Source organism: Acyrthosiphon pisum, chromosome A3, assembly GCF_005508785.2.
Source record: "Acyrthosiphon pisum isolate AL4f chromosome A3, pea_aphid_22Mar2018_4r6ur, whole genome shotgun sequence".
NCBI classification, from domain to species: Eukaryota; Metazoa; Arthropoda; class Insecta; order Hemiptera; family Aphididae; genus Acyrthosiphon; species Acyrthosiphon pisum.
In genome coordinates, this window is record NC_042496.1 from 28,507,208 (window position 1) to 28,523,229 (window position 16,022).

A 16,022-nucleotide genomic window follows, 5' to 3' on the forward strand; every position below is an offset into this window, starting at 1 on the left:
TTTGATTTAAGTTATTTGAAACCTTTTGTAAAACGAAAAGCACTGCGTTTAATGTAGGTACTTGAAATAAGTATAATGTAAAATATAATTAATAAACTACCTATAAAAAAATAAAAATAAGTGTTTGATTTAATAAAACAATAAGTATTTTGTTGGTGTTTTATGACGAATAATTTTTGCATCATTTACAAGGTTAACTATAAATACTTACATAAAAAAACAAAAAAAACTTAGTAAAATTCGCTATTAACAAGATGGAGTTTTGAATTTTTTGAACATAATGATATTAATATTATAATATTAGCGCGTATGCACTACTAATTTAATATATTATACTCGATATAAAGACATTTATAAATTTTGTTTAGATTAAAAATAATAATTTAAAAACAAATGTCTTGTCTGTGGGCCAGATAAAGTTTGTCCACAGGACGTCTGGTGTCGTTGCATTAGTGACTGTACACCACGCTTATACCCGACCTCGAGCATGGATCGCCTAGCCAGAATGCAGTCCAAAATCAATCTGTGTCTGTGTCTGTGAGTGGTGGGAGAAGGGGGGTCAGTCTAAGCTCACTGGGCCAACACAAAAGCCATCAGCTCGCGGTCCAAGTATCATAATTTTGGACCGTAACAAAATTGCTTGTTTGGAGGGTTATGCACGAAAAAATAATTTAGCTATGGAAATCCTAACTTGATAGTTAATAAATACTTAAATATAAAACCAATGAAACATCAATGAATCTATTAACAATAGCTTACTGTTTATTTATTTATTCTGTAGGTATGTACTTTAGAGAAAGTCATATATATATTAGAATATATTAGAACTAATTTTATTTTTATTCATAAAAATAGGACCCTACGACGGTAAAAAAAATAAATTATTATTCTGTTAATGTAGAAAAGCAAGAAGGTAATAATTAAAATAGTTACATATATAAATCACCATTTGGAGTGCTGTCGGAGCTAGGGTTTTAAGTTTCTACACGTATTAGTACCTGTTTCTGTGAGTCAAATGGGTAGTCATGAAAACGACAGATTTATCTTAGCACGGGCGTCTTCAACCTTTTGAGGTGGCAGGGCCCATCTATAATTGTTTTTTTCTTAAAAATAACCTTACGGACTTTGTGAAAAAACAACACGTATTACCTACATGATCAAAAACATTGTGTTAAAACTTAAAAGGCACACGCGCTGTGCTTAAAACGTGTTGGCGGGCCTCAAATAATGATAAGGAGGGTCGCGAGCTTAAGAAGACGTCTTATCTCAGCTCGTTTGGCATTTACTGTCTTAATTAGTGGTCTGCACACAACGAAACACCATAATAATTGTGTAATGCGTACACAGCGGACAGCATGTAATATTTTTATAACGGCGCGAGGACGAGACCGCCGTGTTATTTTCCATTCAACGATGTACAACGAAAACGTATTTTTTTTTGTTTTTCACGAGAGCTTCACAGCGAGAAGTTTTGTTGTTATTGTTTTTTGTTTTATTTTTATATATATATATTATATAATAATACATTACAAGATATTATATGTGTATTGTTCTCAGTGCCCGTATTTTTACAGTCGATCTTTAAAATACAAAAGTTCGGGATAAAAGAGCTACTCGTATATTTTTTGTTTTTCGTTGTTCCGAACAATGGACGGGTTTGCACATGTACGCACTTTAACGAAAAACCCGCCTCGAGCGTAAATGTATTCAGAAAAAAATTATTAGTGACGAGGTTTATTATAATACGGATGTGTCGCTGCAATAATCCCTGCCAAACACACACTTGCACACACGTGCGTGTGTTGCGAATGTGCCGAAGTTTTGTTATTTTTTTATTTCGTTTTTCGCTTCGTCACCGACATTATTATAATTTATAAGTATTACTATTACTACATACCTTATATTATATTAGGACGTCAAGAATTTTTTTTTTACTTTTTAAGTTACGAACTCGTATTATAAATGCGCGTAGTCGATGAGAACGATTATAATTAAAATTATATTATTATTTATTTATTTGAATCTATATATATATATTATATATATTTTTTTTTTCTTCAAAATAGTAATTTTTGTATCTAAGACATTATTTTTTGTTGTATAATAAGCATAATATTATTATGATTTTTTTTGGTTTTTTTTTAATATGTTTACTCGAAGACAATTGAATAAAGGAATCACTATTGTATCAATTAGTAACACAATAATTATTTAGGAAATTTTATTTCATGACACTATAATTCTTTCGAGACGACAGGGGGACGATATAATTAAACTCAATAATCCCGTAATTTTGGTTATGGTTCCAGGTTCGAGGCATTCGATTTTGATAGCTTTAAACTATGTTGGACGTAAAAGCTCTATGATTGACCGATTATAGTTTGTGAGGATTATATCTGTTATTCATGAATTTCATTAAATACTCATATTCATCGAATTTGTCACTATACCTTCCTATTTGATTCAAATATAATAATATAATAAGGATTACAATTTTATAACAAACAAAAATAACTAATTTTTCATAGTAAAAATGATATTAGTTTCACCATCAAAACTACATCATATTAATCATTTAGCGTTGACAAATTAAATGAATGTTTATTTATTGATATTTATCTATTTTAAACTATAAAATATAATGTTTATACACGTCTTCAATCATCTATTAATTATAGAGTTTTTTTTTCCCAACACTGGACTTATAAAAAATCATTTTGACAAAATCTCCATATGTATAGAACTATGCAGAGAACTCCTCGCGTTATATACATACAACTCTAATAATGATAATAATATTTTTATCTACACAAAAAAAGTTGTCATATCATACTAGTTGGTTTTATAATTTATAAACACAATACAATTGACGGTTTTTTTACAACTATACAATATTTTTTGTAGAAACTATAAGATTTCGAAAATAATTTATCTTACAAAATTTGAAGGCATTACAACTCAATTTTGATAAAACAATTTTTTCGACAACATGCATTTTAAAACGTCATATTATAAATTAAAAAAATTTTCTAATAATTTGTATTTATAAAATTATGTACAAAATAAAAGTATACGTTGTCATTTATAAAATAATAAAAGATTAAGAAATCGTGACGATAGAAAACGGTAAAAACACTAAAAACCAATATTGAATTACTTTAAAAAAAATGTTCTGTCGTGATGACTTTAAATCATGTACAAAACATTATCAAGAGACAAGAACATATTATGCTTTTACCGAGAAAATAACTGTATAAGTGATAAAAAAAAGCACTATAATGTAGACGTCATTTATACGATAAAATTATTACAAACGACTATAATATTAAGAGTGAGTTACGGACAAGATGTGGGTATAACAATACGTATGCAGAGTAATATATTTTTAATAATAAAACACAAGAATATTACATAGTATTATAAAGACGCAACAAAATCGTTTTACTATTATTAGACTATCGAAGCTATAGTAGCCCTACTTTACCGATACGGTAAAATTATGCAAAATATAATAATATGACGTCTCCATTAAGGACCTCAAATCCATCGAGGATAATAATAGCTAGTATCTAAGGACGTCAGGAACATAAAAAAAAACTAATATTACGTGCATCAGTAACAGTTCAACTAGGTATCATAATAAGTATAGTAGTTACCAAAGTGTATTGTAAAAATGTTGAACTCGACGTTTTCTCTATAATATTAATTATTTACTATTGTCCATGCTGATTTACGATCAGGTATAATAATAATATCTTTGTTCGTATAAAAATATAAAAGCGTATAATGGGCAGGCAGTGAACTACGACGGATGAAGGACTTAAGTATACCGGGATCGTATTATTATTATTATTTGTTTTGTTATGCAGATTTTACTATGAAAAACTATTTTTGTTTTGTTTTTTAGACAGATACAGACCGTATCGGTTTTAGCCTTTCCTTAGTCCTTAAGCAAATTCGTCGTTTCGTCTTCTGTCTAAAAAAAATTTAAAGAAATGTCACAATTTTCCAACAGTAGGTAATTGAAAAGGATTTGGATTATATGTCTCTATAGTCGCGTTTGCACAGCGAGAACAATAATAATAATAATAATATGCATCGCTGAAACGGAAACGTACATTTAAGGGCTCCGAAATATAGAGGACACTTCTGTAGAATAAAGTACGGACCTGCGTCGGAATCAGTCAAAAATTAATAATCGTGCAAACGGGACCACCTCGACGGGGTTGGAGCCCATATACCGTCGGATGGTTTTCGTTCTTGGTGGTCGCGGGGGCGGTTGCAGGTTTTTGGAATTATTTACGTGACTGTCTACACAATAATATAGATACGTCGTGAAGTGAAGGTACTTACATTCCAAGTATTTGGCGAGATCGTAGTCTCTGGTCTGTTCAGCTATCTGCTGAGCCGTCCGGTCTTGTTTATCGACGGCCAGTAGCGGCGCCCCGGCCGACACCAATAGGTAACAGATCTTTCGTTCGCCGTTTTGGACAGCCACGTGCAGTGCCGTCTGCCCTCTACACGCGAAATGGAAAAAAACAAAACAAAATCACTATAAATACAATTAGTCTAACTTACTGTATAAGACAATATTACAATAATTATATCCGAAATTGAGTTTTGTTGGTTAATCTTCGAAACATTTCATAATAAAAGTTATACCAATTATATTATAGATTAGTTGGGCCTCTGAGAGGTTTCTTTTTATCATGGAATAACAACAACTACAATAAAGAGGGGCCTCCTACGTGAATGTTGTCCTTAAAATACCAAAGTATAGTTTTTTTATAGTCGGTATAGGATAGTGGTTAGTGGTTACATAGTGAGAAAAACATTTTCCCTGAAAAATGTGATGCCTGATGAGGCAGGTGCCCTTAATTCCCTCTATCAATACTGCCCTGGGAGTAGCTTTAGGCAGGTATTGTATAATATAAAAGTGTATTACGTCAAAATATTCACTCTAAACGTAGTCGGTGAAAAGTTTTTATTATGTTTAAACTTTATTGCAGTGTAAACACAGATATATAAATAAAATGTTCCCAACTAAAACGAGTGCTTTTCATGTAATTATGTACATAATTAATTGTGGGGTGGAAGTCATTCTTAGAAAAAAAAAAACGAAGTCGGGGGGATAAACCATCTGAACGAAAAAAACTGCAGAGGACCGGAAATTCACCTCATCCTCGTCATATTGACCCCCCACGCATAGGTAAACTGTACCGTTTTAGGCTAATATATAACGTCCGTGCAAAATATATTACAAACAGAGTATAATATTAAAAAACATAATAATAAACAAATGTTCACATGTTTGGGTTATCATCGTGCTAAATCGTTCGGTTATTTTTTTTGTTCTAACGCCTTAAAAGTGCTACGTTTCTAGTTTGCAGACCGTTCCACGTTTGAGTACGGTTCGCGGATTTGGACATCGATCAGTGTAGGGCAGTCATAACCATATTAAATCATGTCCAAAACATGTGTGTTTATGTGTTTGTGTTTTAAGGTTTATATCTGACCAACGCAATATCAGAGAAATCTTTTGTACGGTTGTTACGAAGGGTTGCTGTACAGCTGTATTTTAAGTATGGGCAATATTATTTATTGTCAGACGTACCTATTTTAACTTAATTATGTGTTAAGCAATGCTATTTTTTCAATGTTGGCTTTTCCGATAAAATTGTGCCCGAATAATACTATTTAAATGGCCTTCTAATAACTCATCTACAGTATAAATAATGAATTATAATAATATCTAAAAAACCGTTATCATGAACGTATCTACCTAATTTTCGCAAGAACACGATGACGTGATTATTACGGTCGGATAAGTTTTACCTACTTCTCAAAATACTGTATTGGTATATGATATTATATAATAATATGTTTCGATACCTCTTACTGTAATAATGTGATTTTTGAAAACTATTTCGGGACGTTTAATTAATCAGTTATTCGACAATCCATAAATTTTTTCTATCTCCCTGATATTTTAAGAATTCTTATTTTATAACATAAGTTTCTATTTTTATTCACTCTTTGCTTGTATATGTAGGTATATTGTATATATTTTTTAATAAAATCCACTAACCCACACACAACGTTTTGTGTGGGTATTATTTCCTTTAATAGAATAAAAAAGTACCTACATAAATATTATATTATATTATATTATAATTTCTAGGGTGAACTTCGTGTAGCTAAAAGAACCACCAATTCTTGGCCTTTTGCTGACAACGAATCAAGTCAACACGAGACCTTTATTTACAGCCTCAGTGTAGGACATACACCAATACATTTATCGAGAAGAAACGATTTGTCCATAGTACGTATCTGCTGTGACACCCTCGAATCGTATTTTGTAGGTAGGAACTTGCATATTGGCATACAATAGGACCAACCAGTAAAAAATATGAAAATTAATTAAATTACTTTTTGTAGTGATTGTATTTTTTTTTTAGTTGCAGTGACTTATATTTCGACAGTTAATAATTGTTATTCGTATTTATTCACGGTATTTGAAATATTATTATAACGTTTTTGGACGTGGGCCGAGAGTCGTGCCAAGTATCCGAGCCAATCATATAATGGACACCAATTACACAGTAACAGTGATCCAACGACGCCGTTATACTGATTGTCAATAATTATAAATAGAAAATATTTTTCAACATTGGGTTCGATATTCAATAAATCACCAGTCAAGATTCACTGGCTAAGGAAATATATGCCTACTTATTCATAACCAACCGATTTGGCTCATAGACTGCGCGAAACCAAGTCTCCGCGGGTCTCTAGCTGTACTAAAAGCTGGTGAAATACGTCTGGTTAGCTGGTTAGCAGATTCCTATGTGATGTATGCATTTTACCTATATGAGCACGGGCCGGTGATAATTATATTATCACAAAGCAATCATATCGCAAATAAACAGAAGAATTATAATTCGAATGGTCGAATCCCTATAATTTGTGCGGAGTATAGAGAGGCTCTCGAGATCAAACTGAATTCGTACATTACGACCGCAGTGGCGATGACTGTGTGCTTTATTTTATTTTGTAGTTTACCACGGTAACAATAAAATCGAGTAGGCGCGAGTACGCGACGGCCATTGAACGAGAGAATAATATATTAATATTATATTATATCGAGTTATCGAACGACTTCAGTGGTGGAGTGGTGGTTTCACCGTGGTAGGGGTGGTTGCAGCACGTTAGATGTGGTTGCTGTGCGGTGGGGTGTTTTATCGGGGTAGGGATGGTTGCAGCGGCGTAGGGGTGGTTGCAGCGCCTACACGTGCGTGCGTAGGTACGACGAAATCGCATTAGCGGGGCGGATTTACCCCGATGGCATCCCCGGGCATTCGAAAGGCGTGCAAGCGTTCACCAGCGTTCACGTCAACAGAGAAATAAAGACAATTTTTGCCGACGGTTATATTAAAACCACTCGGGGAGCGAAACAAAGCGGTCAAAGTTTTTCTTCGTTAAAATATATAGTTTAATAATATAATACCTACTACTCGATTATTTAATTTTACGTCAGACACTGCCTACTCATTGAACATAATTATTTTACTTTATTATTATGTCATGCAGGTACGCCTGACTTTTAAAGTAACGAATGTGTTTGATTGTCTTACGTCCTGAAAGTTGTGTTTGACTACGTAACACCAATAAAATAATTTATATTGTTATTTGTAAGAAGGTGTAGTACACTAGTACCTATATAGGCAGTGTGTTAGTCAAAGGGTCACAAAACACAAACAATTTTGTTGAAAGAATGTTTGATTCTAAGAATAATGGTAAAGGTTTAACGTTTTCACTCACATTATCCAATGAGTTATTGAAAAAAGACGCATGACGTCATTGGTTAGGGCTCGCGGTAATTGCCTATCTTTTACGTGTAAATGTTACTCGCTTCACACAATAATTTACTTACTTTTAAAGTATATTTCCTTGTACGCATGTGGTGTGTTTTTATGTACCGAAAATGTTAGTAGAGCCAGAGTTTTCTTAAAGTGTTCATTTTTTTTTGAAAAATTTAAAATGTTTATCGAAATAAATTGATGCTCTGTACCGTTGTAACTACTATGTATGTACGTAACGAAAACATCTCTTTTAGTATTTTTATTATTAAAAGAAAAACCAAACGTTATATTTGAAATGTTGATACTTTTATATTATCTATCGTTTTTCGTACAAAAAATTACCTATTTCCATATAAATCAAAAATCTAAATAATAATCTTTAGTTTAGTAAATCATTGTGTAAAGCGATCAACTTAAACACGCGTAAGATAGGCGATAATGCCACCCCGACACATTGACGTCAATTTTATCCCAATATCTTCTTTTAAATGGTATTTGTTTTTAGAATGGATTTTGCCAAAATTGTTGTTAGTAGTTCTGACTTCTGACTACAATAACTTAGCATTTAATAGTAATTTGAATATATTTTTTTTGTGTACTCTTAGCTGTTACTTCACTATCGTTAATTATATAGACTTTTGTATAAAAAAGTATATGTGTTACTCTCGCGTTAAAAAAAAAAAAAACAGTTTACTAATATCTCTCTAATTTTTTGTCAATCGAAAGCCAATGTAAATAGAAATAATGTACCTAATTAAGTATCATTTGAACAAATGATTGAACAATCGAAGACTGAACTTTGACGAGTTTTTAATATTATATACTCATATTATGGATATTCTATTTTAAAGTACTTATCTATAATTTGTTCCGATTAAGTGTCGTACTCAAGTGACGCATACAATAGCAAAATTTACGATAAGAAAAATAACCACTTTTCTTCGTTGTTTTCAATATTAAAGCATGTTATTGAACTGCAGTTATCAAATTTAAAGGTGAACATAATTATATTATTTGGGGTGCTGCGTAAATATTTTTGTTGATATATTAATATTATTAAGCAATAGTTTTGAGCATTTAATTATTTACGAAATCAGGTAAGTACTCACTCTAGGTTGTCTTTGACCGACACGATGTTGGACGGCGCGTTGGCCAGTATGTACCTAACCAGGTTGGAATCGCCGCGCTGGCTGGCCACATGTAGAGCTGTCTGACCGTCCTTGTTGATGGACATCAGAGAGTAACCCATTTCGAACAGATTTCTCAGCTAGAAAACGAAAATGTCAAAAAGAATGTTCAGTGACGGTATTGTGCGGTGGTGGTGTACCGCGGGCACACAACGACATAATATAATATTATGACGTCTGTCGGTAGAATAAACACAGAAAACGTGTAAATTGGGTTTAAACGGAAATCAAAATAGTACGGGGGCGAACGATTTGAATAAAACATAAAGGCATGTAGGTATACTATAGTTTGGTACGCAAACAATGAAATAAATTAACGGTTCATGTATGTAGGTAGGTATGCATTATAATATGATGTGCGAAATCCTGCTGCAGGATTTCGTGCAAAAATAACAGCATGTTGTTGTGTGAAACCTGGGTGTGACGATTTAATTTGTGTTATTGTACATTACCATATTTAAGTTCCCTGTTTTGGCCGCTTCGATTATTTTATCGGAAGTCCGCACTTGACCGTAATGACTGCAACAGACGACAACACTTATTAAAAATAATGAAATGCTTACAAAAAAGATTCGCTGATAAATATTTCTATCTTTTACTCTCGTTTGACGTTAACATATTATAATATTATGTAATAATATTACTATTACGAAATTAAAATTTAAAAAAAAAACGAAATATCTAGCGAATCTTTTCTGTAACTTTTGTATGATTCTGGCCTTATTGATTAACTGTACTTACTGATCTTCATTTGATTGAAGGTCGAATAGACGATTGTATACTTCACTAAGCGAACATGCAAAATTATAAAAAAAAATAGGAATGTAACGTGCATTGTTATATATAGTAATAGTATATTATGTTTTCATGGTAAAGATTATATTTTTATAGTAGGTACACTTGTTTTTGATGTATGAAATCAATGTTTATCAAGTTACGTACATCGGTTTCATACACTCGTCTTAAATTTAAATGGTTTATATCGACAAATTTATTTAAATATAACATTTTCTTTGAATATACGAGGATGAAAACAAATACATTATATAAATATAATACTATCATAGGATTCACAATGAAATTGGAATCAAACGATAAGCGTGTAAATATTTATTTTGTAGGTACATTGTTATTTGTTAAACTTGTTGGCGAGAATGATATACGAAAATGGTTACGTTCAGAACGATTAAAGCCGTGAAGTTGAATGAAAACAAACGTACTGTGTAACGTGTAAAAAACATCAATACCTAATAATTGAATCGAGAAGTGTCGATGATAATAATATTAAAAAATAAAACCTGCTGGTACCTAGCTCTTGTGGAATGATTGGTCCCGTTGGTCTGGCCTTCGTCTTGTGGACATTTGACCGTTGACTTTGTTTTGATGCTTTCCAATCGACTTATCTCCGACTTTACCCGCATGCTTTAAACACCAACAACAATAGTAACCCTTTAAAAATGATGCTCCACTTACCTGATCTCGACGGATCATTATAGCACAATATGACATATTATAATATTCTATACTGACCTCGTTGTCGTATCCTGAGCACCTCGGTCGTCGGCCAGTTCTTTGGCTTTCAGGACCACCGCCACGTCTTCTTCGGCGGACGGCGGTCTATGCGGATCGTCCAACACGAACAGTTGGTCGTGTGTGATGTCTATAAGGTAGTGAAGGCTCTCCTGAGCCCGGTCGATCCTAAAGAACCGTTCGGCAGTGCAACCTGTTTGGAGTCAAACATTTCAATTATTTTATTTTTTTATTCACCACGTCTTGTCGTTGTAACAAGTATACTAATTTATAAGTAATATCAATATCATTAATACGCACAATCGACAAAACACCAGTCGGGCGATAGTTTCGGCATAACGTTGCCCACGTGGTCTTTTGACGGACTGTTGTTCAACTCCAACTTGTCCACTAAATTACGCACGGTTTCTAAATCCGCGACCGGTTCCACTTCGATCTCGCCCATATTAATAGCTGAAACCACCGTAATGACAGTCTAGTATAAATATATATGCGTGTATATTGGTACGTGTAAATATTAGGTGAAAGATACTTTTTATACAAGTATTTATACAAAAGACGTGTTCTGAATATTTAAAAAAAATACCTTTTACAAGAGTTATATAATTTTGAAAACGAGTATTTAAACATTTTTTTAGGAAAAGTTTAAGAAAAGGTTTGATTTGAGCACGCCAGTAGAATATTTTTGCTGGGGATTTACATATAACGTAATATGGAAGTCGTCAATTATAATTTATAAATAAATTCAGAAACGTTCACTCACACGACTGGATGAGCAACTCTTTGTCACAGTGGTGTTGCTCGTAATCTTGAAGCTTCAGTCTTTGGACCGACACTCTGTGTTTGTCTATCGTGGTCTCGCTGAAAAAAAAAGAGAAAACCATGTTATCATCATCCCGTCAACGGTGTTTGTGGTCGATTATCTCAATCCGAACGGCTGCCAGCTTACCGGGTAGGCGTCTGTCTGCCTTTCCGACGTTTTGCCATCATCGTTGCCTGGTTGAAGAATCCCAACGTGATCACCGACGGTTTTAAACGGCAAGCTTCGCCGTCCACTTGCATGGGCACAGGTATACTGGTGGTTATGCGAGCCGTTTTACATTGGCACAACGGTGTCCCAGTCCCTCCAGTTTGCAATCTCGTCTAGACGGTACAGACACAGACGTGGTTAGTTTTGAGTTTTCGTCAATTGGTAGTTATACTAGGATACGGCGATACTATTTTGGGTTTTTTTTTTAGATCTATGACAAGACAAGATGAGACTGACGCAATAATCTTAGTCGATGAAGAAATGTACAGGCCTTACCCATTGATCACGTATGACCGAACAGAGAGCAGCTAGTAATCGTAGGTAACAGTGGTTATTAAAATATGGTTAAGAATAATATTAACATCAACAACAAATAGGTACTAGCAATTCTATCACTAGCAATTTTTACGAAAGCCAGGTTTACAGCTAAATTTAGTCTGTATAAAGTGTCTTGTGGCTTTTATTGTATTCTGATTGGCCATTGTATCATCCGTTGCCAACAATCTATAAGAACATTTTTACAGGGTTGGTCTGAACTCGAATTTTGGACACAACATGAAGCGACAGTCGATGTAGCTGTGAACGTGACTTAAATTCATAATAATATGATAACCTCAGCTTATCGTGGTATATATCTAACACTCTACTCTTCGGGCATACACAAAATTCCGCGTATTAAGTATAGACGGCACCCGCCCGTTTATTTATTTTCTATGGCAATAAAATGCGTCGATTTTATCTCCCTCATCCGGAACAACTGAATTTGTCGGTACACCGGACCAAAATTAAAATTAAATTTATGACGCATCATTGTCGTATTTTCTCCGTTCAACTAAAGTGCGCCGTGAAGCTTTGAATATTTGTTTAAAATGTCGAACCAAAGTTCGGGACGTGATTCGTTCACGCAGAAACGGGGCTTTTAATAGGAAAATGTCTAGAAAATGTCTTCGATTTCGGATAATATTATATAGTGTGACGCGAAAAAAACCAGCTGGCGGTTTAGTCTAATATCTATTACCACCGAGACACGTATCGTTTACATTGTGTTACGCGCAACGTTAATTCACTCGGTTATTATGTGCTCGGCAAACACTGTGGACGAAAAGCGAGCGTAGTGCACAATAATTACGACGCGTCCTCTTGAAGTTAATTAAAAATCAATCTTTTGGTAAGTGAAACGCGAACTACCGGCAGGTAAGTAAATAACCGTTTGAGTTCCGGCGGATCTACTATTATGTTGTGTAAACACGGAAACGCTCACTATTTGCATGATCGTTAAGCCGATGACTTCGATGAGTCCGTCGTCGGTAGAGTTGTTGCCAGCTGACTTGTTCCACGGTCGCGTGCCACCCCCGTAGCTGGGTATGTTTAAAAACAATATGGCGTGCACTTTCAAGTCTTTGATGCGCTGCGTCAGGTCTTTGCCGTCGCACTCCAGCGTCATGTGATCCGATAAACCTTTCCACTTCCGGTCCAGCAGCTCGATACCACCCCGGACGCCGTAAAACAGTTTATTGTACATCCGCGAGCTGAACTTCTCTGGATTGGCCTCTGGAACGATCACATTTACGTGTATTTATAAGAATTTTTTTTTTTGATAATGTCATCAAATACGTTATTGATTAATCTATAAGTTTTTAACGGACGATATTATATTAAAAAGCAACAAAAACAACTAACTTAGTTAGTCGAGTTAAGGCAACGTGTAAAAAAAAGTATGATAAAATAAGATAATAAATATAATATATTATTTTATAATGTAAATAATAAATTAACAACTAAATATTTTGTTAAAAAAAACATCCTATTCCTACTATACTTATATATAGGAGAGTTCTATTGGTCTAGGCAGTTATACGCTTTTGTCAACTAAATTATTAAATGTATTTGTTTTTTAGTATTTAAAATCGTTGTTTATACTGCAATGATTAAATAAAAAAAATTATTTATATCTAAGATGGTTAAACATGATTTCAAATTAACGTTTTATATTTAAAATTAACTGGGAAAATATAAGTTGTTAAATAGTTTTAGAAATTAAATGTTTAACTATTTTATGCCCACTTTTGCATAATATATTATGTAAAGTCCACGTATTCTTTTGAACAAAGAAAACGAAAAGTTGAAATGACAGTGTGATAAAAAAAGGGTTATCTGTATAGACCAGCTTAAGTATCATATTATACAAAACACGAGAGTCGGGAGGTACGGTGGTTACCCATTTCAAACGGAAATTAACAGATATTTTTGTAAAGAGATGGTGTGGTGATTAAAGTGACGTACTAAACGATCCATTTCCACATAAGAGAACACTATCGGGATTTGTGTCAGGTATAAATGTCATCACCATTACCTCTGGCTTCATGGAATTCGAGTGCAATCTGAGCATCTACGCCCAACGAGAAGTAATTATTCATCACGTTCAATGGTAAATTGTCTTTCCCAGCGTGGTCCGTCCCTTTAACCTGTTCATTGGGCACCACATCCAAGTTCCAGCGGTCCAACCGGATCGTTTCGCTTTCTTCCAAGTTGGTCAGTATTTTCGACACCGGCTCGTCCATATAACCCTGGAAGAAAATTAATTTTAGAATCTATAAACATCGGAGAGGAAAAAAAATATCAATAGATATGAATAGTGATGCATGCGTATTGCGTATGGCATTTGAACGAATCTTTTTTTATCCATAGTTAAACGTTATACGCGATATTTTTCCACTTTTTTTTTATCAATTGTCGTATATACGCGTGTTATGCTGGTTGAACTTACTGACATTTGAATAGGTATTGTACAATAGACATTTTAACAACTATATTACACTATTACATACTTAGGCAAAATTTAACGTATGGAAAACACTGCATAATATTATGTGGAAATAAAGTTATCGGTTAAAAAATAATGAACATAAACGTTTGAGCATCACATTTTTTATATCAGCTGTCACTTGAAAACGGTGATTTTTTTATTCAAGTCTCCAAACGTCAACCATATGACAGTAAAATAGGCGCATCCTTATAGCTCGTTGAAATAAAAAATGGCGTACAGATCGCACTTTTACACAATAAAAAGAAATAAAAAAAATGTACTTTGTCACGGTTTTCATGATCGAATATAGGTAAAATATATATATACTTCCGGCTCAGGGTAGCGATTCGGCATTATGTGTCCCATCCAGTTTAATCGATAGTGTATACGATCAATACAGACACGCACAATCGTTCACTTTTCGGTGCAGTTGATTCAAGACGAGACGACGTTCGTATTAAAAAAAATTAATGAAAATAACGTTTTCGACAGGTAAGCTAGGTAGATTTATCGGTTACCCACAAGATTGTTTCGAAGTAAATCGCAAGACCGACACATGGGTTTAGTCGATATAAGCGTAATAAGGGTTGGGAAAAATAATTGAGACAAAAGTATCCAGATAAAATAAATACTATCAGATACTATCAGAATTTCTGAAAAAATACTAGATAATTTATCAATTGTTTACTTTCAGACGGAACATACATTTTTTAAATAATTGCCATATTATAAATAGAACTGATTAAATGTAAAATACTTCAATGTTATTTACTCAGTATAAGAGAAAAAAGGGGCCCTATATAGAGTCACACACCATATCACATTATCACCATTATCTGGATTGAATATTTCTATGATAATATGGTTTTTTATGATTACAAATTAAAAAAGGCGGGTAAGTCGTGGATGTCGCTCTGCTGTACAGTAGGTTACAAGTGGGTTACTGTAATGGATGGAATTAAATTTGAATCCAATGATATTATATCATTGTATACGAAAAACGATTCTGAACGGAGATGATTTGTCAGTCTAGGATATATTATTTTTAAAGAAAAACTTATGGAGAACCTTGTACCAAATTTTAAAAACTTAGTTATAAAAGAAAAAAATTTTACGATTTTTCAACCACTAAATTACTTGCAAATTTTCGCAATTTTGACATATTTCGTATAAATTTGAACTTTAAATGCTTATAAATAAAAATTGTGACAATGTATTCCTTTTATTTTGCAACTGCTATTGTAAAAATATGTTAGGAGCCTTGTATTAAATTTCCAAATCTTAGAATTAAAAAGAAAAACTTTTATGAATTTCTGTCTAAGATAATTTGAACATTGCCGTAATTTTTACGTATTTAGTCAAAATTTGAACTTTAAATGCTTATAAAAAAAAAATCGTGACTATATATTTCTTTTATTTTTCAATTGCTATTGTAAAAATATATTATGAGCCTTGTATTAAATTTTGAAATCTTAGATATAAAAGGAAAATTTTTTATGAATTTCTAGCATAAAATAATTTACGAATTTTCGTGATTTTTACATAATATGTTGTCAAAATTTGAACTTTAAATGCTTATAAATAAAAATTGTGACAATGTATTCCTT

The 16,022-nt window shown here is 33.1% G+C and overlaps 1 protein-coding gene across 1 annotated transcript in view; it reads right to left on the minus strand.

The window, feature by feature from the left end:
• Positions 1 to 3,434: 3,434 nt before the first annotated feature.
• The window catches only part of LOC100163751 (eye-specific diacylglycerol kinase), a 14,272-nt gene continuing 1,684 nt past the window's right edge, over positions 3,435 to 16,022 (minus strand). Inside the window, exons 2-13 of the mRNA XM_029491126.1 lie at positions 13,963 to 14,176; positions 12,871 to 13,160; positions 11,529 to 11,722; positions 11,343 to 11,440; positions 10,880 to 11,032; positions 10,580 to 10,772; positions 10,358 to 10,471; positions 9,791 to 9,835; positions 9,502 to 9,568; positions 8,972 to 9,129; positions 4,354 to 4,517; positions 3,435 to 3,976 (exon numbers count right to left, since the gene is read on the minus strand). Of these exons, the coding sequence (XP_029346986.1) occupies positions 3,948 to 3,976; positions 4,354 to 4,517; positions 8,972 to 9,129; positions 9,502 to 9,568; positions 9,791 to 9,835; positions 10,358 to 10,471; positions 10,580 to 10,772; positions 10,880 to 11,032; positions 11,343 to 11,440; positions 11,529 to 11,722; positions 12,871 to 13,160; positions 13,963 to 14,176 (1,719 nt within the window). The 3' untranslated portion in view covers positions 3,435 to 3,947. The remainder of the gene's footprint in view (positions 3,977 to 4,353; positions 4,518 to 8,971; positions 9,130 to 9,501; positions 9,569 to 9,790; positions 9,836 to 10,357; positions 10,472 to 10,579; positions 10,773 to 10,879; positions 11,033 to 11,342; positions 11,441 to 11,528; positions 11,723 to 12,870; positions 13,161 to 13,962; positions 14,177 to 16,022) is intronic.